The 25,534-nt window shown below is 53.3% G+C and overlaps 13 protein-coding genes across 13 annotated transcripts; 6 read left to right on the forward strand and 7 right to left on the reverse strand.

The window, feature by feature from the left end:
* Positions 1–378: 378 nt before the first annotated feature.
* On the forward strand, positions 379–2,610 carry AYO21_09041 (hypothetical protein; the record flags this gene model as incomplete). Its single annotated transcript, XM_022658979.1, has 5 exons — positions 379–451; positions 508–587; positions 652–911; positions 989–1,043; positions 1,669–2,610. The coding sequence occupies 5 exons, from the start codon at positions 379–381 to the stop codon at positions 2,608–2,610; spliced, it is 1,410 nt and encodes a 469-aa protein (XP_022508720.1).
* A 224-nt stretch (positions 2,611–2,834) lies between these two features.
* Positions 2,835–4,457, reverse strand: AYO21_09042 (hypothetical protein; the record flags this gene model as incomplete). Its single annotated transcript, XM_022658980.1, has 1 exon — positions 2,835–4,457. One exon carries the CDS (start codon positions 4,455–4,457, stop codon positions 2,835–2,837), a length of 1,623 nt encoding a protein of 540 aa, XP_022508721.1.
* Positions 4,458–4,906: 449 nt separating this feature from the next.
* AYO21_09043 (hypothetical protein) lies at positions 4,907–6,724 on the forward strand (the record flags this gene model as incomplete). Its single annotated transcript, XM_022658981.1, has 1 exon — positions 4,907–6,724. One exon carries the CDS (start codon positions 4,907–4,909, stop codon positions 6,722–6,724), a length of 1,818 nt encoding a protein of 605 aa, XP_022508722.1.
* Positions 6,725–7,406: 682 nt separating this feature from the next.
* AYO21_09044 (hypothetical protein) lies at positions 7,407–8,000 on the reverse strand (the record flags this gene model as incomplete). Its single annotated transcript, XM_022658982.1, has 1 exon — positions 7,407–8,000. One exon carries the CDS (start codon positions 7,998–8,000, stop codon positions 7,407–7,409), a length of 594 nt encoding a protein of 197 aa, XP_022508723.1.
* A 787-nt stretch (positions 8,001–8,787) lies between these two features.
* Positions 8,788–10,182, forward strand: AYO21_09045 (formamidopyrimidine-DNA glycosylase; the record flags this gene model as incomplete). The annotated part of the gene is made up of 1 exon (XM_022658983.1): positions 8,788–10,182. The coding sequence occupies one exon, from the start codon at positions 8,788–8,790 to the stop codon at positions 10,180–10,182; it is 1,395 nt and encodes a 464-aa protein (XP_022508724.1).
* Positions 10,183–10,552: 370 nt separating this feature from the next.
* On the reverse strand, positions 10,553–12,157 carry AYO21_09046 (hypothetical protein; the record flags this gene model as incomplete). Its single annotated transcript, XM_022658984.1, has 1 exon — positions 10,553–12,157. The coding sequence occupies one exon, from the start codon at positions 12,155–12,157 to the stop codon at positions 10,553–10,555; it is 1,605 nt and encodes a 534-aa protein (XP_022508725.1).
* A 1,034-nt stretch (positions 12,158–13,191) lies between these two features.
* Positions 13,192–14,010, forward strand: AYO21_09047 (hypothetical protein; the record flags this gene model as incomplete). Its single annotated transcript, XM_022658985.1, has 1 exon — positions 13,192–14,010. The coding sequence occupies one exon, from the start codon at positions 13,192–13,194 to the stop codon at positions 14,008–14,010; it is 819 nt and encodes a 272-aa protein (XP_022508726.1).
* A 1,665-nt stretch (positions 14,011–15,675) lies between these two features.
* Positions 15,676–16,401, reverse strand: AYO21_09048 (hypothetical protein; the record flags this gene model as incomplete). The annotated part of the gene is made up of 1 exon (XM_022658986.1): positions 15,676–16,401. One exon carries the CDS (start codon positions 16,399–16,401, stop codon positions 15,676–15,678), a length of 726 nt encoding a protein of 241 aa, XP_022508727.1.
* A 346-nt stretch (positions 16,402–16,747) lies between these two features.
* On the forward strand, positions 16,748–18,499 carry AYO21_09049 (hypothetical protein; the record flags this gene model as incomplete). Its single annotated transcript, XM_022658987.1, has 1 exon — positions 16,748–18,499. The coding sequence occupies one exon, from the start codon at positions 16,748–16,750 to the stop codon at positions 18,497–18,499; it is 1,752 nt and encodes a 583-aa protein (XP_022508728.1).
* Positions 18,500–19,401: 902 nt separating this feature from the next.
* AYO21_09050 (hypothetical protein) lies at positions 19,402–21,010 on the reverse strand (the record flags this gene model as incomplete). The annotated part of the gene is made up of 4 exons (XM_022658988.1): positions 19,402–19,788; positions 19,848–19,989; positions 20,039–20,518; positions 20,589–21,010. The coding sequence occupies 4 exons, from the start codon at positions 21,008–21,010 to the stop codon at positions 19,402–19,404; spliced, it is 1,431 nt and encodes a 476-aa protein (XP_022508729.1).
* A 701-nt stretch (positions 21,011–21,711) lies between these two features.
* On the reverse strand, positions 21,712–22,788 carry AYO21_09051 (hypothetical protein; the record flags this gene model as incomplete). The annotated part of the gene is made up of 1 exon (XM_022658989.1): positions 21,712–22,788. One exon carries the CDS (start codon positions 22,786–22,788, stop codon positions 21,712–21,714), a length of 1,077 nt encoding a protein of 358 aa, XP_022508730.1.
* A 642-nt stretch (positions 22,789–23,430) lies between these two features.
* AYO21_09052 (hypothetical protein) lies at positions 23,431–24,256 on the reverse strand (the record flags this gene model as incomplete). The annotated part of the gene is made up of 2 exons (XM_022658990.1): positions 23,431–24,024; positions 24,116–24,256. 2 exons carry the CDS (start codon positions 24,254–24,256, stop codon positions 23,431–23,433), a joined length of 735 nt encoding a protein of 244 aa, XP_022508731.1.
* Positions 24,257–24,853: 597 nt separating this feature from the next.
* AYO21_09053 (hypothetical protein) lies at positions 24,854–25,453 on the forward strand (the record flags this gene model as incomplete). The annotated part of the gene is made up of 1 exon (XM_022658991.1): positions 24,854–25,453. The coding sequence occupies one exon, from the start codon at positions 24,854–24,856 to the stop codon at positions 25,451–25,453; it is 600 nt and encodes a 199-aa protein (XP_022508732.1).
* Between the last annotated feature and the right edge of the window lie 81 nt (positions 25,454–25,534).

Here is a 25,534-nt window from a genome sequence, read left to right on the forward strand (position 1 = left end):
AGAGCCAGCGATATGGTATCGATAATCCATCACCCTCAATCGTTTTTCTGGTTCATTGTATATTTGACGGCCTGATATCTACGTAGACTACTAGGGATGGTTGTGATTGAGTCTGTTGTCTCTATTGTCCCCAACAATATCGCCAAGCGTGCCAAGCCAACCACAGACGAGATCACGTGCGCGCGTCGTCCTATGCCAAGGCTGAATGACCCAAGCGACGAGGCTGTGGCGCGTGCCCGCCTTCTCAAGTTTCTCCCCATTAAAGTCGCCCCTCCTAAGTTCTTGTATTCGTCTTTCCTTCCCACAAGTATTGATCCGCCGCAGAACGATTCACTTTGTGACAACACACGCTTTATCCAACCCGATTGCCATCTCAACATGGGTGCCAAAGTGCCGCGAAATTTCCGGCTCCTGGAAGAGTTGGAGAAGGGCGAGAAAGGCCTCGGTGCAGGTCTGCGACTACCTGTGAATGTTGCTTGGGGAATATTGTTTCTGACTCTCGTGCAGAGGCTTGCTCATATGGGTTGGCCGATAGTGATGACTTGATGATGACCAATTGGAACGGCACCATCCTTGGACCTCCTCACGTAAAGCGCCCATACCGCCGTTTCCACTGAGGGGCAAGATCGAGCTGACCCGTTTGCTATACAGAGCGTCCACGAGAATCGCATCTACAGCGTCAACATCCATTGCGGCGAACAGTATCCTGACCTCCCACCTACCATCCAGTTCGTGTCGAGGGTGAATCTGCCATGTGTCGATCAAAAGACGGGGAAGGTGAGGATAAATACCATGAAAGGCACACCGTCAACTCTAACCCTTGCGGATAAGGTTGATCCATCGAAGCTGCCTTGCTTGGCGAATTGGAAACGAGACTACACCATGGAGACAATTTTGATCGAGCTTAGAAGGTACGTACGCTGGGCTATCCTGTCGTGCGCGAAAGGTTACTGATGTCCGCAGGTACATGGCTCTACCACAACACAAGAAACTTCCGCAACCCCAAGAAGGCACCACTTTCTAAGATGTGCAATATGGGCATGGTATTATGGAGTTGGACCTCTGAATGTATAGCGATGAATCACGAGTTCTTACGAAGGCATACTTGGCGTCGGGAATCGTTCATAGCACCATTCTAGCTGCAGGAATGAGATGATAGAAAGGTATGCACAGATAGCAGCTACCATTGGTCACTTGTATTTCCACTGTCTCCTTGGATGTCCGTAAGTACGGTGTTAGCAAGAGAATGTCGTCAGGCATCATGATAGATTCCGGTCGACTTCAGCCTCGTCATCGGCAAACCTGCCTAGGCATCGCTGGCTGGCCGCTTGCGAGGCTGACCTGTATCTGTCTTCTCTGTACCGAGTACAATTTCTTTCACTTCCAAACTTCATGTACCCTTTATGAATCCCACCTGAGATGTGCGGATGCCACGTATTCTTGCTCCGCACAAATCGGGGCTTCATCGACTAGCGTGTAGGTGCGACTTCTGTGGTTTTGGCGGAGACTTCTAACAAGCAGGATGCAGGTCTGTCACTATACAAAGTTCTGCTCCGCGAGAGCACGCGAGTTGGGGCTGCAATCCAAAACAATGCCGTCGCTGGAACACTTCAGTCCTTGATCCGGTTCCGTTTCCATCAAGACCGCAAGCTGCTTTCCCCTTCACAGGTCGCCAACGGTCTACAGGCCGGCCATGACGCCCTCTCGCTCCTTCGCGCATGCGCCGCTAAATCGGGCAATGCCTTACACAAGCTGAGCCAAACCCTCGAGCATGTGGCTCAACAAGCCGAATCTATATCGAAACACCGCGCCGAACTCGCTTCGCGATGGAAACCGCCTCCACCCCAGCGGCATGCTCATCTGGAGAACCTGCGCCGCGTGGCTGACAAGGCAAACCACCTCTCCACTCCTGACAACCCACGCATTTTTCAGCACCCGAGACCGATATCTGAAGTGAAATCAGGTGTCCGCAAAGTGCCCAACCTGATGTTGACCCAGGGAATTCCCCTTCTGAAATATCCAGGCCCGACGCCGGTGCTGATGAATCGAGTGTTGAAGAATAAGCTGCAGTGGGGTGTTCGGAAGTGGGCACAGCACCTGGACCTCGCAGCAACGATTCAGGTCGCTGAATGGGAAGACGAGTGGGATGGCATCCTCGCCCGAGAGCAGGGCATTGCAGAGTCACCGGAGATTGTTACCACGAACGCTCAGCCAGAAAAGCAGGGAGAAGAGACGCAAATGGACCACAATCAACCCTCGTCGAGTGTCAGCATCCAATTTGTCGGACTAAACCGCTACAACGTCAGAGAGAAGAGAGACCAAGACCGGCAACTCCCCTCTGACAGTCCCGCCGCTCCGAAGGTTTCGTGGACACTGGCGCTCCGCCAAGTTGACCGACAACTCGAGCAGGCCGTTCAGGCGCGTGGACGTCAGTACGCGGAGCTCGGAGACAAGTACTGGCAGGTGGTGGTGAAAGAGAGAGAGCTGAGGGAAAAGGAGAGGAGGGAGAGGAAACATGCCAGGAGGATGGCACGGAAAAGGGTGACAGATGTTTCCAAGACTGACGGGGACAACGAGCCTGTGAGCAGCGTGTCTTCTGGCTTCATATAGAGCCTGCACCTCGAGCAGGAATAACCAGGTGCGTTCACCTCCATCACTAACTCTGAATCTGAATCTGAGTCCAGTGACTGGTTTACACATCAATCATTGATGTACCTCCAAGGGTAGCCAGCCAGCTAGGATTGACTATAATACCAACCACAGTCATTCCCACGGCCCAAGGTCATAATCTAATAATTCTAAGTGACTTAACCCGAAACCGATAAAACAATACCCTAGTCACTTGGAGTGACCCGTCTAGAACTCTCTAACCGTTCCAAGCTCTCGTCGACTCCCCAGCCGTGCTTCAACAACTCGCCGACCTCCTCCAACCTCAGGCCCATCGTCTCCGGGTAAATCCACCACACGACCACCCAGCCCAGCGCACAGATGGCCGCGTAGGTGACGAATGTCCATTGCGCGCCTAGCATATCCATCATAGGCAGGAAGGTCAGGCCGACGACGGTGTTGCAGAGCCAGTTCGTCGCAGTCGCCAGCGAGGAGCCCAGAGAGCGGACGGAAAGAGGGAAGAGCTCGGATTGTTGCCAGGGTACAGGGCCGAGACCCATCGCGTAGGTTGAGACGTAGAGGAGCATGGCCACCAGGATGGCTATGGCGGGGAGCTGGGGGACGGTTTTCCCAGTAGAACTGTCCACGGTAGTTTCTATCCCATCGCCTGAATGTAAGGGGACAAATGTGAAGGCTCCAGCGCAAAGGAGAAGGGCCAGGACCATGATGGGAATGGTGAGCAGCAGAATCCGTCTCCGGCCCAATCGGTCAATCAGATGAAACGCCGCAATGGTAAAGATAAAGTTCGTGCCGGCAACGCTGAGTGATGTCAAGGTCGGCGACTGGAATCCCAGTAGTTGGAAGATAGTAGCCGAGAAGTACATGAGGCTATTGAATCCACACAGCTGCTGAAGGGCTTGCAAAGTGCATGTAATTGTCAGTGCTCGGGCATGTGGAGGGTGGAGGAGAAGGGATTGCAGGGTTGTGGAGATTAGGAAGTTGGACTTTGACTGTGCTGAGTGACGGAGCTGGATGTGCGCCTCTTCTTCGTCAAGCAGCTCCTTTTTAATGGCGCGGATGGTCTCATTCACGATGTTGGTGGTGTTGCCTTTCATCCCATGGTAGACTCTCTTCAACACCGCACGAGCTTCGCTTTCCCTTTGCACTTTGGCCAGATAGCGAGGCGTCTCGGGCATGAATGCTAACATGACAAGTTGTGCAAGCGCGGGAGCAGAGCCCAGGCCGACCATCCACCTCCATCCGCCGCTCATGGTGGAAAACGCCCAACCGACCAAGTAGGCGATGACTTGTCCCCCAGTGATGAAGAGAAGAGATACCGTAACAAGTCTGCCTCTCAGGTGACTAGGTGCTAGTTCCGAGATATACAGAGGCACGATCAGACTGGCACCCCCAATGGCCAGTCCCACAATACTTCGGCCCAGTATCATCCCCCAAACGGACGTTGTGACGGCCTGCCATAAAGCGCCAAGTGTGAAAAGCGCATCAGCGAACAATATAATGTTTTTCCTCCCAACCCGGTCCGCCAGGACGCCCGCAATTGGACTCGCAATGAGCGCAAAGAGACTGGTGCATGAAGTTATGAGGCCCTTGTCCAAGGTGGTTAAATGGCGAGAGGACAGGTCGGTACCGATGGACACCAAGGTACTGCTTATAACTCCTGTGTCATAGCCAAAGAGCAGTCCTGACACGCAAGCAGAGACCGTCAAAGCCCATATGAAGGCATTTGCAGAGGACTGAGTGGTTGGGGAGGAGGATGCTTGTCCGTCGTCCCGTTCGCGGTCTGCGATGAGCGGGGCATCTGGAGATGTATCATCGCGTGTAGAGGGCATGTCTCGAAGTTCCACCTCTTCTATTTTCCCTTCTGTTCGATTGTCGAGCATGGAGTGTCATAGTAGCCGCATGGTGTGTTGTCCTACAATGGTCGCGTGCACGACTCGTGAGGGAGAATGAAAGGCTGCGTACGTCGAAGTTCCCGGCCATGCCCGGTTAGATCTGGAGACGAGTTTACCTAAGTTCTTAGTCATCCGCCCTCCTACGTCAAGTCTAGAACTTTGGAATTTCCATGCCGACCATCGGAGTTTCGCACCCCAAACAGCATCTCGCAATTAATAATTCAAAACACGATCAAGATAGTGATTTTGACACTGTTCCCCAAGAAAGACTGAGGACAACTCATGTTCTGTAGGATCACTCTTCTGAAGCGGACACAGAGAGTGTAGCCGCCTACTTCCAAAGCCAACCTCGTCGCCCCTGTCGCGGTCGCCACCTTCTGGCAGCCATGAGCGCCATCCTCTCCGCAGACGATCTCAACGACTTCATTTCGCCTGGCGTCGCCTGCATTAAACCGGTCGAGACACTCCCGAAACAGGAGGACGATGGCAATCCTTACGAAGTGACCACCGAGGATAAGGTCCAGACCAAAAACCCGGCGCCTGCCTCGATCTCCCTCACTGATTGTCTCGCCTGCTCGGGTTGTGTTACGTCTGCAGAGGCCGTTCTCGTTTCGTTACAATCTCATACTGAAGTCCTGAATACACTCGATTCCTATCCCTCGCTAGATGTACAACATCTTATCGACAGGCAAAGCGGGCTTGCAAATGGTCACAGATCACCGCCTTCTAATGCGAAAATCTTCGTTGCCAGCGTGAGCCCGCAGGTTCGGGCTAGTCTGGCTGCGACATATGGTATCTCCGAACGAAGAGCCGGATTCATGATTGAACAGTTTCTTAGCGGATCACAGGGCTTGCGGATAGGTGGTCAGCACAATAGCCGATTTACATATGTGGTGGACACTAATCAGGCCCGGGAAGCGTGCCTGGTGTTAGGGGCTGAAGAGGTGGCAGACTCAATCACAGCAGGGTCGAAACCCAGGCCGATCCTGACTTCAGCTTGTCCGGGTTGGATTTGTTATGCGGAGAAGACACATCCTTATATCCTTCCGCATCTCTCAGCACTGAAATCTCCACAGGCGTTATCTGGAACACTGCTCAAGTCGGTTCTGAGCAAGACGCTGGACATCCATCCTTCACAGATATGGCATCTGGCAATAATGCCCTGCTTTGACAAGAAACTCGAGGCCAGCAGGGAAGAGCTAACGGATCGCTGGTGGCGATATTCAGAGTCTTCGGACCCATCCGTTCCTCCTATACGAGACGTTGATTGTGTGATCACCTCCCGCGAGCTCCTATCCCTTGCCTCAGCTCGCGGTATTCAACTCTCCAGTCTTCCACGCAGACCGCTCTCATCCGCCGAACGCACTCCGTTCCCAGATGCACACATTTCTCACTTCCTCTTCCCAAAACAATGGCCACGGCTCCGACAAGAGCAAAGTGTGGCAGCCGGCTCTTCAGGCGGTTACCTTTATCACATCCTCCTAACCGAACAATCACGCCACCCGGGCTCCACTATTTCCGTCCAGCGTGGTCGTAACGCTGACGTGGTGGAATATTGCCTTGTTGACTCCTCAGGCCGAGTTCTTATGAAGTCCGCAAGATATTACGGTTTTCGAAACATTCAGAATCTCGTGCGGAAACTGAAACCTGCGAGGCAGAGCAAATTACCTGGCGCTGCGAGACGTATGAATCCAGCGGGTGGAAGCGGAAGCATCAGTGACTACGCTTATGTAGAAGTCATGGCTTGTCCTGGGGGATGTACGAACGGAGGCGGACAAATCAAGGTTGACGATGTGATGGAGACGTTGCCCCAGACACGGAGCGAAGATGTGGTCAATGTTGTCAGTGGCCCGCAGAGTCAGAAGGAGTGGTTGCGACTAGTGGATGAAGCCTACTACTCGGGTGATTCCTCCGAGGACATTGATGCAGATGAGCAAGGAGAGGACGTGCCGATGACGAACGGTCTCAGCTGTCTGAACGGGCACGAGAAGACCAAACACACAATCATCAACGGAATCGACACTACCGAGGTCTACGACTTCCTTTATCAGTGGTCTCGGCTTGTGAACGTGCCGGTCTCCAAGCTAGCATACACGACATTCCGGCAAGTCGAGAGCGATGTTGGCAAGAGCAAACCCGCGAGCAAGATGAGCGACACGGAGCGCATTGCGAGTATTGCCGGACTGAGTGGCGGCGGATGGTAGCTCGGTTTCAAACGAGATGACTACGAACTAGATGTTCCTTACTTTCAGGGAAGTTCACCGATGCGCGGTTTACGAGACGAAAGAAGACGAAGAGATAGAATTTGGTTTTGATACCCGGCTGTGTAGGCTCTGGGATATAGATATTTGTACATGATGCGACGCGGAATGATCTATGTGGCATATCCAGGCCGTGATATTCCATTTTGAGTGGAGTTTCGTGGAGTTTCGTTTCCCCTTGGGTGTTGTATTCCCTTATCCCTGGCGCTTTGCTGCCATCGGTATCTCTTCGATGGATTGATGACCCTAACACTGACCGTCAGTCCCAATATATGCACCTAGCTTGCAGGAGAGTTGACAAAGCCTCGTCCTTGCACAGGCTTGACCTCTAGCCTATGGTCTCCGACCGTCTAATCTCAGCCCATTTGCGCTCTGTCCGTCAACTTTATACCATCTGCTAGTCCGATAGAGCGATCCACACATGTTCCAAGCGATCAGTCTTCAGTGGCTTGAAGACAAGTCCTCACTTTGACTGGGAATGGCGGCCGGTCGGGTTTCCCCTCGGTTCGCACCAGGTATATACGAGGTGGTTGTCGGCGTGTGCAAAGCAAGAGCCCAATTACCCTATTCGTTTTTCTTCCCAGATTTGTTTCATGACCGGACCGGAGATATTCGAACGCTGATTTTATCGCTTTCCTTCCCTCCAGGAATTGACTGCTTCTTCCCAAGACCCTTCCTCAACACCTTCGCACCGTTCCTGCACGATGCCCCATGTCCTTGTCCTCACGATCTTCTCCACCGCATTCTCGTTCCGCAGTACATCCGCTAGCATCTCCGCCCTTGACTCTCTGGGGAAGAACCTTCCGGAGTAGGGATCCAGCCGCTCGTTCACGATCCGCTCGGCGTCTCGCCTGTTCAGCGCCTCCCGCTCAATGAGATCCGGGTCATTTGGGTCCGGACTCGTCGCCACGCTCGTGCAGTAAGATATCACATCCGACCTCACATTCCACGAGGGGAACAGGACGGAGTGCAGAAAGGTGCGACTGGTTTCTCGAGGTATAGGTGCTCTCGTGAGCGAGGATGGCAGTGATGGGTTTCGGATCGATGTCGAAGTCGGGTCGAAAGGCGAGGTGGTGGCCGGGGTGATTAATGCGTTCAAATTCGTCGAGATGCTGTCGTCGATGCTCGCGCGTGACAGGCGGAGAAAGTCCCGCAGGACGCGGGTGTTGAAGCAGAATTGCGGCGTAAGGCTTATGGGTGGCGCCGTGGGTTTGGACATTATCAGCGATCGTGAGTTGGACTGTGCCGGAGCTCCAGTCCCCGACGGAGGAGCTTGGTCAGGGACGGTAGACGGTGGGATGGGTCGTCGAGAGGGAGGAATACTAGGAGCAGCTCTCTGAAAACGAGGTTGCGAGGTGGATGTGGGAGACTGCGAGGTTGTCTCCGGAGCAGATGATGTCCAAAACCACGCCAGCTTGACTGATTAACAGATGAGGAGATGGGATGCAAATGAAACAGACATTTAACAGGGCGTATCTTTTGGCTAGTCACCGACGCAGGAGGAGACAGCCTTGACTCTTCGAAGAAGTATCCAAGTATGTACTACTCATGAATCACTTGCGGAGCGGAGACGAACGAGGCTGCACTTTTCCACGTCCGCCTCCACCATCGGCAGATTCATTATGTCATCGTCGCTTCTGCCATAGAAACGTGGAAAACCACTAAACGCGTCGGCTGGTTCGTATTCAAATACGCGTTTCAGGCCTCCGGCTTGACACAATTATTGCGCCTGGTGTTTCAGCGGACGACGCAGCCTGAGCTTCACTTTCAGCCTGCTATACGGGTATTGACCTCAAGACTGCGTCCGATCTCTCTCTCTCTACCTTTCGGTCTCACATATCTGCGACTGGATCGACCAAGGTTTGGGTCGATTGGCCAGTTCAATAGCAACACCACAAAAGACCCAAAGACATCCATCCTCCCGTCTCCACCACTGCGCCTTTAAAGAAGAGGTTTCTTCCACTCAGAATATCCTCTCCAAGACCAAAGGCCAAGTTGGGCTCAACATGCCTGAGATCGCAGAAGTCGCGCGCACAGTACATTACATCCGGAAACTGCTGGTCGGCAAGACAATCGCCAAAGCCACCGCCACCGACGATGCCAACGTCTACGGCAAGGTGGGCACGTCGGCCGCCGAGTTCGAGACACACATGGCTGGGAAGAAGATTGTCGATGCCGGACAGCAGGGCAAATACTTCTGGATGATCATGTCGAGTCCCCCGCACCCGGTAATGCATTTCGGGATGACGGGGTGGTTGAAATTCAAGTCCGAACACACCTACTACTACCAGCCGCAAGAGGGCAAAAAGGACGAAACTTGGCCTCCAAAATTTGTCAAGTTCATGCTCGAGACCAAGACCGAGGATGGAGAAGAGGCCATCGAGGCAGCTTTTGTGGATATGAGGAGACTCGCCCGCGTCAGGCTCGTCGACTGTCCTGCTGCCGAGATACGAAATAACTCGCCGTTGGTCGAGAACGGTCCGGACCCGGTCATCGACAAAGACATCGTCACCGTTGAGTGGCTCAAGAAAAAGTGCAGATCCAAAAAGTGCCCCATCAAGGCCATGCTGCTGGATCAGGCCAATATCAGTGGCATCGGCAACTGGGTCGGCGATGAGATCATGTACAACGCAAAGATCCACCCTGAGCAATATGCGAATACCTTGAGTGATGAACAGATTGCACAGCTCCACAAATCGATCCATTACATCTGCAGCACCTCGGTGGAGCTTCTCGCTGACTCTGAGAAGTTCCCCGAGGACTGGCTGTTCAAGCATCGATGGGGTAAAGGCAAAAAGGGCGCCTCACATACTTTGCCCAATGGCGAAAAGATCGCATTTCTTACAGTGGGCGGACGGACCAGTGCCGTGGTGCCGTCAATACAGAAGAAGACGGGACCTGTCGCGAAAGAGATGAGTGAAGCTGAGGGTCTCGACGATGAGGACGGTGATCCACCGAAGAAGTCCAAGGGTACAAAGCGCAAGGTAGCCAAAGAGAACGATGATGACGAAGTCGAAACCAAGAAATCCAAGGGGAAGAAAGGCAAGTCTCCTGTGAAGAAGGAGGAAGACGACGACGACGACGACGACGATGATGATGAAGACGAGGAAGAGGAAGAGGAAGTGATGCCGAAGAAAACGACCGCCAGGGGAAAGAAGGTTCAAGCAAAGCCAGAACCTGACCAGGAAGAGACAAAGCCTGTAGTCAACGGAGCTGTTAAACCGACGACGAAGGCAAAAGCGGCCAGCAAAGGCTCAGCAAACAAGGCAGAGGTCAAGTCAGTCAAACCAAAACCAGAGAAGGACTTGGTTTCCCGCGTAAAGGAAACGAAGCCCGCCGTCTCAGGAGCTGCGTCTGATGACACAGGAAGGAGACGGTCAGGTCGATTAAGCCGGTCTTGATATCCCTGACGGGATAGCGAGCGAAGGAAAAGAACGAATGCTCTTTTTCAAATTCTATTCCTGTGCTATCACCCTGTATACTGTCTATACTGGCCCGTAATATCTCGCGCGGAGCGACTTTTGTATAGACCCCAAGTCTCATGATGCCCCCCCCCCCCCCCCCCCCAAAGACAGGAACACCCCCATTTCCAAACTAAACAAACCCGTCTTTCCTCATATACTCATCGCCCAACGCCGTCCCTAGTCCGATGCCCATTCGAGTCATTTGCTCGTCTGCATCATCGCAAACACCTAATAGTAGAAAACTTTCACCCAAGAAACACCGATAAACAACCACCATAGTACCATACACCACAACCACGGCACCACCCTACGAGCTTTGAGCAGGGCCCTCGCTCGACTGAAGCGTGGCGGACCCAGTGTCCGAAGAAGCCGAAGACTTCTTCCTGCTGGAAGTGACCTTCTCGACGATCCTGACCACAAAGTTGTCCTTGGTGGTCGACTCTCGCCGGAGCCCGGTCTCCTCGTCGCCAGCGGCGCCAGTCATGCCGGCTTGGTTGACAGCGTCGGGGCCGATCTCGGCCTGGTCCAGGGCCCTCTTGAACGAGGGGATCAAGTTCGTGGCGACCGGGTAGCTGAATACGAGCAAGAAGCACGAGGCCGTCAACCACCAGGCGCGCGAGATGCGCACGGACTCGACGAGCTGGCCCATCAGCGCGGGCTGTAGTGCGCCGCCGGAGATGCTGACAATCATCAGCGTCTCGCAGGTGGGTGTCCACTCCTCGAAGCTGGCTGTCGCGCTCTCAAAGATCATAGGGAAGGACGGCGCCTCGAAGAACATGACCATGATGGCCACCGCGATGGCGGCGTTGGCGGTGATTCCTGTCCCAGCGGCAGTTGTTGCGACTGCACCGGCCATAAAACACATCAACACATATCGGGGCTTGAAGATCCTGGGCGCAGTGACGAGCCCTGCGGCGGCGAAGCGACCGATAACGAATGCGGTCTGCGCAAGCGACATGTAGTAAGCTGCCCATCTGTCGCTGGCGCAGGCGTTGACCTTCATGTGCTCGATGAAAAACTGTGCAAAGGTCACCTGGCAGCCAAGGTTGACAAAGTTTGCTGCCACACCCCACCAGATCCGAGCAAACCGTCTGGAGACGAGAGGGTGTTTCCACTTCTTCCAGCCACAGTCGACAGGCGCCGAGATAGGAACATCGACCTCGGGGAACCAGTTAGTGCGGAAGAAGAGGATCGCCACGAAGATTGTCAGGGCGAAGACGCAGGCACCTAGGGCACGGTAGAAGGTGATGACGCTGCCCAGGTTGGCGCAGGAGGCGCTCTGCATAGTGGGCATCTGGCATCTACCAGGGCGAAGAGGGTCTGGAGCTGGACGTGCTGTAGAGGTGTCGGGGTTGAAGACGAATGCGTTGGCCAGGAATGGAGCGACAACGGTGCCGATCCCAGCCCAGGCTTGTGCCATCAAGATTCGCAAGGCGGCTTGCCTGCGAGGTCCACAGTTGACGGCGTATGGGTTTGCCGAACGTTCCAAAGTTGAGACTCCCAAACCGATGACAAAGTGTGCTGCTACCATGCCTGCAAGACTGCAGTGGCTCGCGCCAATAGACATGAACTCGTTGCCCAGGGCGAGGACGCATAGGCCCAGCGTCATGGCGATTCGATAGCCACCTTTCTTGACTAGGGGGCCACCGATTAAAAGAGCGCCGGGGATGTAGGCGCTATAGTAGCCAGCAGCCAAGATGGCGGCCTTCTGGCGGCCTATGCCCATGGCTACTTTGACGTGGTAGTTCATGATGTCGAGCAGGCCATAGGCGAGGCCCCACATGAAGAAGATGAAGATGGAAGTGAGGGCGATGGGCAGGATGGTGTCTCGTCCCCGGAGCTCCTTAGTTGGTTTGTTGTATTGGACATCGAGGCGCTTGATGCGCTCGAGGACAGGACCGAAGTTAACCATTTTGGAGTAGAGATGTTGACGAGAAGCTGAGAAAGATCAAGGGTTCCCAGAGGACAGAATATTGGAGATTAGAGGAGACTGTTCGAGGTACAGATTCCTGAGGAGGAGTACACAGAGGATGTTTGCAACATATAAAGAGGTGGCAGATGGTTGGAAGAAATTCCGCTCTCAATGTAGGATGAGAAGACAGGGTAGATAGAGGTTACACAGGAAAGGCGAGAAAGGGCTTATTCTTATACCTGGGAGTGCACAGTGTGCGCTGAGGACCTCCCTCAGGACCTACCTCTTCCAAAATCTTCGTGCTTAGCTGCACAAAGACAGACTCGTACCATGTATTTTGAACCATCTGGTTATCCATTCAGGATGCAAAGGCCGTCCCAGCACCATGTGAAGCCAGCTCTTAGTTTTCCTGGTTTTGTATTTTCATGCTTATGTGATGAGCAGACTGCCAAATAGTCCTCCTGCGTCCACATGGATAGTATCTGCAGGACCACCTAAGCGGAGATATGGTTTTTTCAAGCCTCGTCCACTCCATGGAAACAAGGTCGGTCCCATATTGGCCTCTCCAGGCGGAGGTGAGGGCGACTCCCTGTGGAGGATAGCCGGGGTAACACCGGTGGTTCAAACAAATATAGAGCACATTCTCAAACTCTCTTACCTGGTCTGTCCAGCCTCAAGCTTTAGAAGGTGGTAAACATTTGGAAATGTGGTGGTAGTGCTGGTAGTGGAGGAGAGAAGGTTTTGTTGGTCGTTGGTCGTTGGAGCGGAAAAACATTTCGGAGCATTTGCAGAGGCTTGGCACGGCCTTGGCAGGAAATCGATGGTCGGGATTTGCTGAACCGACCATCTCCATCGCGTAACATTTGCATTCTGGAGCCTCTTCATTCGTGCATCCATATGTCCTGCTTTGGCCGCTCGACCCTCTTATGAATAGCCTTCGACTCGGCCAGCAAGCCTCAACAATTTTGACAATATTATCCAGAGCTAACTTTTCGAGATTCCTAAAGCCACAGACAGTCAGGCACTTGAACATTATGCCATCCACGAAGGAGTCCAGTCCTGGCATCAAGGTGTTGATGCTTCATGGTTATACTCAGAATGGAAATCTGTTCCACGCAAAAACAAGAGCAATGGAAAAGCATCTACAGAAGGCATTCCCGGGGATTTCGTTAAGCTACCCAACAGGTCCTCTGCGGCTCAGGCCAAGCGACGTCCCGGGGTTTGACCTGAGTTCGACTGAAGATCCGGACAGCATCGAAGCTTACGGCTGGTGGCGGCGGTCAGATACGTCCGATCCACCTGAATATGTCGGTCTCGAGGAAGGGCTGGAGACAGTCGCCAAAGTTCTAGAGTCAGAGGGACCTTTCGATGGCGTCATTGGATTCTCGCAAGGAGCATGTCTAGCCGCCATGGTTGCTTCGTTACTGGAAGGAGAGTCGAGAAAACAGGCGTTCGAAAAGGCACAAGCAAGATCCCCACTAGCCATTCCATATCCATCATCCTTTGAGAAACTCGGTCACCCACCACTCAAATTTTGTGCAGCATACTGTGGCTTTAGGGCACCCGGTGAGAGATATCGCGGATTTTACGAGGATCCCCATATCCAGACCCCAGTGTGTCATGTTATCGGGAGTCTCGACAGTGTGGTCGAAGAGTCAAGAACACAGGCGCTGGTCGAAGCAACTGGAGGCGCAGAGAAGACACAAGTTGTGACACACCCTGGAGGGCACTTTGTACCGAGCGGAAAGCAATATCTAGACATGATTGCAGGGTTTATCAAACATACAATGTCGTCGCAGGGAAAGGCGGGAGGGACAGAGGAGGGGGTAGAGGACATGGATGTGCCGTTCTGAGGCTTTTCGGTGCAATTTGGGGCCGTGAACACCGCGTGTGAAACCATATACAAGCTATAGATTCGTCTAGAAGTAGATACAATGTGCTATAGAGCTGCCTGGGCTGTTTCGATGACTCTAGCCGTGAGTCAAAGACGAAAGTAGAGACAGACACGTGATTGGCTGGGAATGGTAAGAGACGATGCCGGTGTGGAGTTTTTGGCTTAGCGGCCTTGGCAGTTGGCCGCACAACCACGACTCCTCAAAGTCGATTTCTACCACCACACTCGTCCATCGCAGTACATCAATTGATCCATCGCCTCTTCGTCGCAACCCTCGACCTTCGGAAGACAGCTCAGGATCGAACAGAGTCTTCATTTCACCTCCACAAACCAAACAAAATGGTATGTACACCTGCGCAAAATGATGCAACAAATCGAGGGGACTCAAAATTTGTCCTCCCGCATTATCAAGCACACGAGCACTACAAACCCAACCACCACCAACGCAACCATCTTCATCTTGACCAGGCGCTGACATTCTCGACTACAGGTTCTCGCGGTCGATCTCCTAAACCCAACGCCTCAGGCTGAGGCCCGCAAGCACAAGCTCAAGGTACGATTTGGATTCCCGCAGTCTCTGGGGCATAAGTCATCGAAAAATCTAACAACCACACTAGACTCTCGTCCCAGCACCCCGATCATTCTTCATGGACGTCAAGTGCCCTGGCTGCTTCACGATCACCACCGTCTTCTCCCACGCCCAGACCGTCGTCATCTGCGCGGGCTGCTCAACTGTGCTTTGCCAGCCCACCGGTGGCAAAGCCCGTCTCACAGAGGGCTGCTCTTTCCGAAGAAAGTAAATGCACAACGAAACCAAAACGGGATGAAAACGGGACGGCATTGAGAATTTTTGCTCGATAGAAGATGGATTCCGCAGGAGCTATGCCATCACGACAGGGAGTTTCCGGATATCTTGCAAAAAAGAAGACTTTATGAGAGCATGGCGGACAAATCATTTCCTTCTTTTGCGCAACGAAACCGGCGTCGAATTCTTTTCCAAGTTACGAATGGGGAATACCCTTCGCGAAAAAAAGTCTTTCTTGCATGGGATGACCGGGCCTGAGGCATCCGGATTCTGCGTGAACATACACTTTACTGTTGTATCGTGAGGAGGGCAGGGTTCCGATGTTGAGGAAAGCCTATGACCTTGCATCAGGCTAACCCCAAAGTCATGGTGGTTGGAACGTGGACAGTATGTACTCGTAGTACAGAAGGCGAAACAATAAAATCTTCGAAAAGCATCTTGATTCCTCGTCGCTATTTGCGTTTTGTTTTGCCTCTGAGCCCTGTCTCGATTCCTTCTGCACTTGGTCCACAGTCGCCCACATGTACCTCGGATGTGTGCATATTCTTGAATCTCCTGTAGATTTCCCGCTCATTGTATGTCCTGGCCGTAGGTCACGTCGATGTCACGAACCACAGGTGCCTGTCCTCCACTTGTTGGTAGATGTGCCACTGAAGGCGGCGCAGGTTGCGACTTGCTAGCATGACTGGCTCATTCCTCTGCGGCCGCTTTGAGCAGATCAATCTCTGCTAGGGTGCATTCTCACCCTTTCGTATCGCCTAGAGAGCAGTCCCTTCCTGGGACAGAAGTCTCCTTTCATTACCAGGCAAGGTTATAAGATCAACCACGCTCCAAGTCCGCTATGATCCTGTTCGCCAACTTCTTCTGTTCCCTCTCCTTCAACTCATTCTCATCCATCTCTCTGAGGCATCGCCCCACTGCACAAATTCCCTTCACGCCGGCTTCAGGACAATCGACCCATACTTTCCCGTTTTTGCCAACAGCAATCTCAAACCCGCCAGGCAGTTTCGACCCCAACTCCTCCAGCGCCACGACACCTTGTTTCTTGAGAAGTCTGTCGGCGAGACCAGGACTGACATCGAAAACCATTCCACCGGTAAGCGGACCCAGCCCGTCAGGTTCTGCCTTGCCTGTGGATGGATTCACGCAACTTAATTCGATCTCCATGTTCTTCTGTGCAGAGACAACTTTGGCGTAGACGAGGTCGTTCGTCTTGAGCTGAGGTCTCGTCTTCTTGGTAGCGCCCTCAAAGGCCAACTGTGGCAAGAAGGCCTGAGGAGAGTAAGGGTTGATGTAGACGTGGAAAAAGTCTGCGGTTGAGATTCGTACTTGGGCAATCACGAGGTCTCCTGCTTTTGGGATATAGCGAGCATCTGGCGTGGATATCTGTGCCGTCTTCTTACGGTAGTCGATGTCCAAGTATCCCCCAATGGTGGCGAGGAAGTTATTCTGTTCGTCTTGTTGGAGTCCACGCCCAATTTTGCGCTTCTGAGATGTTGGGATCTGATCGGAGGGGATCAAGTCCCCAGGCAGGAATACTGGCATGATAGATTCGACAGACATGACTCGTCCACACTGTCTAAAATTTTTAATGTCAAAGAAAACCCCCCTGTAGTTCTTCACGGATGGGTTGGCAGAGACAAGGCTGCAGAAAAAGTGGCTCAAATATGACGAGGCTGAGGGACGCACTCGCTTAACCTTCCTTGAGCCGTGAATATCCGCCGCGAGGCTCAAAAAAAAGTTTCCCATGGCATTTTTGTCGGTCCAAGGTGCGCAACCATATTGTTGGTTTCACAGGGCTACGAGTCTTTTTGATATACCCGTGAGCATAGAACCTCCTCTACAAATACCCAAGCCTCTCCCTTGAATTTCCGGTCCACTGAGCCACGCCATGAGTGACGACACGAACGGGGTTCCGGCCCAAGGGTCGCCCGAGCATTATGCCATTGGTATCTCGTTTGGGAATTCGTACAGCTCGATTGCACATATCTCGGGCGAGGGCAAAGTCGAGGTCATAGCAAACGAAGAAGGAGATCGACAAATCCCGTCCATCCTGTCGTACATCGAGGGAGAAGAGTTTCATGGCACGCAGGCAAAGGCGCAGTTGGTGCGGAACAGCAAGAACACGGTCGCATTCTTCAGGGACTTTATCGGCAAGGACTACAAGTCCATCGACCCCACGCCTTGCCATGCCTCCGCACATCCCATCGAAGAAAAGGGCGAGATTTGTTTTGCCATTCGGGACACCGCGGACAGCGAAACTGAGAACAAGGTTTCGGTTTTGGAGATTGCTGCGCGGCATTTGCGGCGTTTGAAGAACTCGGCGTCCGACTTTACTGGCAGGGTTATAACTTCGGCTGTGGTCGCTGTGCCCACTGACACGAGCGACGACCAAAAAGCCGCCTTGACCAAAGCCGCCGCAAACATCCAGGTGGAAATCCTCCAGTTCATGCCAGAGCCCATCGCAGCCCTCCTTGCCTACGAATCGCGGTCTCCAGATGCCAACGCGGACAAGATCGTGCTTGTGGCAGACTTTGGAGGGAACCGATCCGATGTCGCCGTTGTAGCATCAAGAGGAGGCATGTACAGCATCCTGGCCACTGCACACGATTACGAACTGGGCGGCACTCAACTCGACCAGGTTTTGATTGACCATTTTGCCAAGGAGTTCGAGAAAAAGCACAAGTCCGACCCACGCAAGAACGAGCGGAGCCTGGCCAAATTAAAGCTGGAAGCTGAGGCGGTCAAAAAGGCTCTCAGCCAGAGCAACAGCGCCACTTTTAGCGTCGAGAGCCTGGCAGAGGGCGTGGACTTTAGGTCTACGGTTAACAGAAGTCGGTACGAGATTCTGGCTTTGAAGACATTTGGACGGTTTACCCGACTTGTGGAGGAAGTGATCAAGAAGGCTGGCTTCGACGTGTTGGACATTGACGAGGTCATCCTGTCTGGCGGCACATCACACACCCCCAAGATTGCGAAGAACATCGAAGCGCTGTTCCCGGAGTCAACCGTGGTTCTGGCTCCAGCCACGACACCCACAGCACTCAATCCTTCCGAATTGTCAGCAAGGGGAGCCGCTCTACAAGCTTCTCTGATCCAGGAGTTTGAGAAAGAGGATATTGACCAATCAACGCACGAGATGGTTACCGTCACGCCTCACCTGTCCGCGGCCATCGGCTATCAAGTAGCAGGCCAGCCTGAAGATGTACTCAATGTGATCATCCCACCCGACACGGCCGTCCCCGCTCGAAGGACCAAGGTCATCGAAGGTCTCGAGGGCGATGTGGTGTTCCGAATCAGCGAGGGTGAACGCGAGATCACAGTCACCCACCCAGAGCGCCCAGCGAAGCCTGAAACCAACGGCACGAAAACAAATGACGGAGACGATGACGATGATGATGACGACGACGACGAAGACGTTGATGACGAGCCAGAAGAGATCCGCGAGAAGGTGTGGCGGCCCAAGAACCCCTTGGCCGAGTTTGTCTTCCGTGGCCTGAAGAAAGGATCCAAAGTAGAAGTCATGGTCAACGTGGACGCAGAACTGGCCCTATCGATTGCCGCTCGAGAAATAGGTGGCAAGGGAGGGATCCGAGGCGAGATCAAGGCGTCCGAGACGACCCATCAGAACGGGAGCGCATAAAGAAAGACTTTTGGGAGGTTATGGAGGGGGGGAAGGAGGAGGCACTATCAACCTCCAGTCTTCTCTCTCTCTTGTTCCTTCTTGTTTCTCACGGCACTGTACGTATTGAATATGGCATGGCACCGGCGTGGATTGGGGTTTATACGTCCTTCCTTTTGTGTATGTGCGTGGGGAGGGTGTGTGCGTGTGGTGGCTCGCTTGGTTGCTTGCTAGTTTGTTAGTTGACGATGGTTATCTAGCTGCTGGGTTGGCTTGCTCTCTGGCTGCTGATACTGCTGCTGATACTGCTTCTGCTTCTGGCGATCATGTGGTGGCTGTGGTTGTGCTGGTGGTGTTGGATATCGGCATTCTTGCCACGAAAACGCAAACGCAAGCAGGTATCATGATGTACATAGCAGCGACCCCGGTGGCGGCGATGGCGGCAGCAGTAGTAGTATCAGCAGCCCGCGTCCCATTCTCATCCTCATCCCACCCGCACCATCCAAAAGAAAGGACAAAAAAGGACTGCAGGTGCTGAGTGATTGATTGATTGACGAGATAGAACACAAAGAAAGCGCGTCTTACCTTTTGTTTGCTTGGGGACTATATATTTCCATTGAAAATCACCTGTAATGGACGGTGAATCATAAAAGACAGCAGACTGGAAACACCAAACCACATTATTTTTTTAAAAAAAAACCGAAATTGAGAAATTGAGAAACTGAGAATACTTTGAATACTTTGAATAGCCAAAACGTATCTTGCTTGCTTGCTCGCTTGCTCGCCTGCCTGTTGTGTGGTATACGACCGAGTATAATGAGATAAGTATCGTATCATAAAGAAGCACTTACTTTTCCCCAAAATGACCCATTTCTCCCCAAGAGACCATTGACCATGTTGGTATTACCGCGAAACAAGCGCTCCTATTGCTCCTCGTCCCTCCTCTCCTCCGACATTCTCTCTTCTCGACTCTTCCGCTCCGCAAACAGCGCCAGCAACCCCAGATCGTAAGTCGCCTTCAAAGACCCAGCCGCGACAAAGGCGACCCAGAAATGGTTCTTGGTGCCGAGGACGCCGGTTATGACGGGGCCCATGCTCTGCGCGCACGTCTTGACGACGTTGATGGTGCCCATGACGGCGGTGCGTTCGTGGGGGAGGACAATCGCCGCGAGGAAAGCGGATCGCGGCGCCACGTCCATGACTTGTGTGCATGCACGACCGATGAGAAAAACGAGAGCTCCTGGCAGCGTGGACGGGATGGGGATCAGGGCGAGACAGATGGCTGAGGGCAGGTGAGTGAAGACCATGGTCTAATGTACACATCGTGTCAGCGCCGTCACTTTCTAACAAGCTGATCTCGGTGTCTTACCTTGACGTTCCCAATCCGTTTCGAGATGGAGGATGCCACGAGCATGGATAGCGCCGAGATGATGCCAGTAATGGAAAATATCGATCCCAGCTTGCCCTCTGGCAGGTTGAACTTTCGCTTGAAGAAGTAGGTCACCCATGATCTGTAGTTGTTAGCCAACGTCGAAGAAAATCTTCATTTCAGGCACTTACAATGGCGCCAGTCCAGAAGCAAAGTTGTCAAAGGCAAACAGAATACACAACTGGACCAACACAACTTTGCTCTCCTTGCTGATATCAGGGAGGAGTCTCCATCGTCGCTTCTTCTGAATATCGTCGTCTTTGTTCTGCGTGCCGCGGTCATTACCCAGCAAAGGCGCCGTCTCGGTGGTATTGGCGGACTTTGGCTGAGCATCCACCTCGCATTCTCTACTCAGCAAGAGGGCCAAGCACAGCTTGATAATCCCGACAAACGCGTAGATGAAGAAGATGACGCGATATGCCTGGATAGAGCCGTAGTGCTTTCTCTCTTGCAACAGCGTAATGAGCCAGCCGCATCCAATGAACCCCAATGCTGTCCCGGCAGTTCCTATCAGCGAGTACCACGCGTAGATGTCGCTGCGATCGGTACTGGCAGTCAGATGGGCGATGGTGGACTCCTCAATCGCGCGGAAAGGTCCGATTTCATTACCTCTAGAATGAGAAACACCATCAGCAACAGAGATTCGAGGGAGGGAGTGAAGGACAGCATCACGGAACCTACGCAGGACTGATTACGCCTAGAATGGCCCCGGCCAACAGAACCCAATAGTTTCCACTCAGAGCAAATACCACGCCACTGGCCGACATCAATGCGGCTCCCAGGACAAGAATCCACCGTCGGCCCAATTGGTCGGCGACCAGGGTCAGTAGGAACGAAATAAAGACATCCCCGATCAGAGTCAGGGTCATGAACAAGCCGATGCGGGCATCTTCGTTGCCTAGGTCAGAGAGGTACGAGGCGAGGATCAACGTTGACCCGCCGTAGGCGAAGAGGCGGACGAAGCGCTGGAAGATGAGGATTTTGGTGTCGAGGGGAGAGTGGTAGAGGGTTACGAGGCCAATTTCCTTCAGAAAGGCTTCGACAGGTTTAAAGAGCTTGGGGGATGTGCCTTGATGGGGCTGTTCTTCTTGAGAGTCTGCCATGGTCCTCTAGACTCTGGGTATCTCGTCCGGAGTGCTGGATATGAACTCAATGTGTGAGAGCGACGAGAGGAGCTCAAACGAGGTTCGAAAAGGTCTCAACTGTTGCACTTTTCACTTGTTCATGTCCCCTACTCTTGTATTTGTCGAGCTACTTGTACTCGCGGTACTGCTGCGGCATCGCTTCGGCTTTATTCTATTCTCGCTTGTAGCGGCGGTAGCGGCAAAGACCGACGAATTCGACGAAGCATCTCGAAGCGGCTGCTCGCGGGATTTTCCCCAGTCAGGCAAAATGAGAGCGAGAACGCAGTAAAAGGTGACGTGCTTGTCCCTGTAGCGGCATGTTTTGTAGAAATGTAGCTCCCAGGAGGGAAATATCTCTCAAAGAGGAGCTCGATGTGTAAGCTAAACCTCTGAAACGTGCTCTGTTGAGTATTAGGTATGGCATCAATAAGGTGCAAACTGTTGAAGTGATCAAAAGACGAAATGACAAGAAGAGAAAATGACGTATGACGTTGGCTAACCTGGTTCCACACAGTTGGAAGAGGAAAAACAATATTCCGCTTCGTCCTTTTCTTCCACTCCGCACACTTTATCTAGTCCTGTGAATAGTAGTGCTGCTTGCTATGGTATACAGAGCCCAATCTATACTCTTGCCGTCCAACTCTCCGTCCAGTCCCCCCTTTCTCGCTTGATGCCTGTTTCTACCATGCTTCAATCTCAATCACCACTTTACCAAAGAACTTTTGCGCCCGCAGATACTCATACGCCTGCTTGGCCTGCTCGAACCCCCAGACCTGCTCGTCAACCACGGGCCTCACGCCCTTCTCCTCCATGAAAGCGAGCATCTCTCGAAACTGCCTCTTGCTGCCCACGAGCACGCCTCTGACGAGACAGGCGCTGGCGAAACAGTCCCAGAACCCCGTCTTCCTCTCCGAAGTCCCTGAGCCGCCGAGAAATCCGATGATGGAGATGATGCCTTCGGGCGCCACGGCTTTCAGGCTCTGCTCCATGGACGTCTCGCCCCCGACCTCGATGATGTGTTGAGCTCCCGTGCCGCCCTGTTTCTCGATGTACTCGCGCGCAGCGACGCCCCAGTTGGGATCCTCGCGGTAGTTGAGCACCAGGTCTGCTCCGAGATCCCGTAGCCTCTGCTCCTTTCCCCGGTCGCCAGTCGTAGCGACGACATGCGCACCGAGTGCCTTCGCGAACAGCAGGGCAAAGACACTGACACCCCCAGACCCCTGGGTTAGAACCCAATCGCCCTGCTTCAAAGCGCGTCCCTCGACGCCGAAAAGGGCATTCCACGCCGTCAACGCGGCGCAGGGCAGGGTGCTCGCTTCTCGCGCACTGAGAAATCCAGGCACCTTGATCAACCCGCGCTCGGCAAAGACGGCGTGTCTCCGGAGCACCCCGTCGTTCAATCCTCCCAGACTCGTCGCCCGACTTTCCTTGGTTGGGTACCCGTCCTCAAAGTCCTGGAAGAAGGTGGGACATACCTTGTCCCCGACGGCGAAGGACTTGACCCCGCTGCCCACGGCGACCACCACGCCGGCCCCGTCTGAGCACGGCACGACATCTTCGCGGGTGTAGGCGGGGTATATCCTGAGCGGCATGGCAATGTCCCGATAGTTTAGTGAGACGGCGCGCATGGCCACGAGGCAGTCATGTGGGCCCAGGGATGGGATGGGCATCGAAGTCTCCAGTTTGAGGCCATCGAAGTTGCCGGCCGTAAGGTCTATTCGATATCCAGCTGTGGTTGTGGGAGTGGAAGACGCCATGACTTTTCCCTAACCGTCGAACTCTCAATCACACTCTCAACCTCAAACCTCACTCCGTGTCTTTCAGATCTGACCCCAACCACGTCTTTTCAGAGACTGACGTCCGATATCCGGTGCGGATATAGAAGTAAATTTTCACCCTCGACGCTGACAGAATATTTCTCAGAGGTCGTCTTGTCGTATCGACTTGATCATGCATACGAGTAGAAAAGGGGGAACTATTTAACTATTCTACCCTACCCGACGAGGATCAAATTCGCGGGCATACATATTATTAATACGGGCAACGGACATAAGAGATGGTTGGATGGGCGATGAGTTGCCTTAGTTGGAGAATGGTCGATTGATGAATCCCCCCAACCCAACCACAGGTGTTTGGGAGACCCACGAAAGCCCGGGTCCTCATCTCCAACAGCCTTGTAAGTCACACATTGGCGACACATAATTAGGGGCACTCGATCATGAAAGGCCTGAAGGGTGTATTCTTGAACAAATCCCATTCTTCCGTGGCAGTCGGGATACATAAACGCCAAGAATCAGCTGTCCAGACCATCTCGCACTTCTACCTCGTATATACCGAGTTATGTAGCTCTGGGTCCCCTTGCGCCCACCTACCGAGTCTGGCAACACCGAAAGACCCCTCTAGAGTCTCTCCGCCACCAAACTCAAGTAGACATTCCAACACAGCGCGACGGTCGCGAAGAACGGGATCCGCCGTTCAAAGGAAATGACACTGTGTGCGATGATGTTGGCAAAGGGCCATATCTTGTACCCATTAACAATGATGATCATGGTCTTGGTGCGCAGATTGTGCAAGATCTTGGCGGGTTGGCCGTTCAGGAGCCCCATGATGACCAGGAACGCGACCGTGTTGAAGATGGCGCCCAGGGTGATGCAGTCTATGAACCACTTGATCCAGATGTTTTTCCAGTTCTTCCTCGTCGAGATCTTTCTTTTCTTCCTCCTCCGTTTGGGCTTTTGTTGATGATGGTGCCGCGAAACGGAGCCCTCGGCGATCGTGAGCTCGTGGTCATCGTCCATTTCGTCTGTGTTGGAGTCCTTTTCCACATCACGATCATCAAGCGGGATCGAGCGATACTCCTCGCGCGACGGGGCGGTCGCGTGTCGGGGAAATGATCTCTCGAGCAACTCCTGCCATTTGTAGTTCAGTGGCGCGGTGATGAGGTCGAGGCAGAGAAATCTCAAGAGACGAGCGAGATCGAATTCAAACGCCTCCTGAAAAAGGACGGTCTCGTTAATTCTCTTTCTTACCTGGTCTCGATGCGATGATGAGACAGTGAGAGGGAAAACAGGCGTGCACAAGTACCTCTTTTTTGTAAGCATCGATGGCTTGCGCCAGAGTATTGGAGATGGAGACGATAATGGCGGACAGGATCCAGGCCTCGAGCAATGGTTTCCCCGGGCGGCATTTTGTAAGCCACTTGTCTGTAAATTCACCACGAGACATGATGGCGGTGACGAGACACACGAGGATGGATGGCTTTCAAAGAAGCATAAGCATCTGTGAGAGTGAGATTGGAAGGCTACGCGGAAGAGCCATGGCATGAATTGGGTGAGCCTGATCGGCGGACGGCGAAGTGAGGCGTGTCACATTTGGTGTTTGACAGCATCGAAGAACCGACTGGTGTCTGTGAGACCTCGGAGGTTTACAACCAGGTACAGGTAACAAGATAATAGCTTTGTGCAGCGGCGGTGGCCTGGTACCGACCTAGATACGTAGGATGTGGTGAGAGCCTTAATACTCCTCCCCTGCTGTACCCCGCAACCGCCCTCAATGCCTCACAGAGCACCAGGGAGATGATACTTGGTGTCATTACAACCGCTAGAGGATATTTCTTTGCACAATGTGGTGCTCGACATGAAAATGCTTTTTGACATTTCATTATTTTTCACGTTGCCTTTTTCCCATCTCCCAACCACCTACTACATAGGTATCTCTCGAACAGATACTGTATCATACCAGGAGTAAAGACACAATTCAGAGATAAACTCGAACATACTCCCAGACCTTACATCGCAAAGTCAACCTCTTCTTCAAAGAAAAATGACACATCTCGACCTCACCAACACCCAGAATCTCCCACCCCATATCGCCTCTTTGCTGAGCACGGCCCACAACACCTCCACCATCCCAGGCGACAGCGACCTCGACCTCTTCTTCCACTGCTGGATCCGGCCGCACTGCCCGGCATGCCTGTCCGCGTCGAACCCGTACCCGTGCTCCTGGTGCGCCACGTCGCAGACCTGCGTCCCCAACACGGTCTATCCGTATCCGTTTGGGATCCTCTCGCCCCTCAAGACCGCCGACCTCTGTCCCCTGGGGTGGCGCGAGCGGTGGGAACTGCGCGCCCGACCATTCAGCTGTCGGTGCTCGAGCATGACGTTTGTGAGTGTCGTGGTCGCCGTGCTGGCGACGTTGTTGGGCCTGTGCTTGATCTGGGCGGGCGTGAGGGCCGGGAGGTGGGCTGGGAGGAAGTGGAGGGGGAGAAAGCAGGGGCGGTGGATGGTGGTGTGGACGAGGAGCGGTAGCGGCGAGAGTAGGGATGCTGCTACGAGTACGGCGACAGACGTACAGAGACGGAGGGATACTGGTGGTGGCGGTGGTAGAGCAGCAACAGACGAGACGACGCCATTGCTTGTATGATGCGATTTGGAATTACAAAGGCACATGTTCTGTTCTACTACCCTGATATCTAACAAGTAACGCATCATGACTGAGTGAGCG

The sequence above is a fragment of the Fonsecaea monophora genome (assembly GCF_001642475.1).
Source record: "Fonsecaea monophora strain CBS 269.37 chromosome Unknown Scaff84, whole genome shotgun sequence".
NCBI lineage: Eukaryota > Fungi > Ascomycota > Eurotiomycetes > Chaetothyriales > Herpotrichiellaceae > Fonsecaea > Fonsecaea monophora.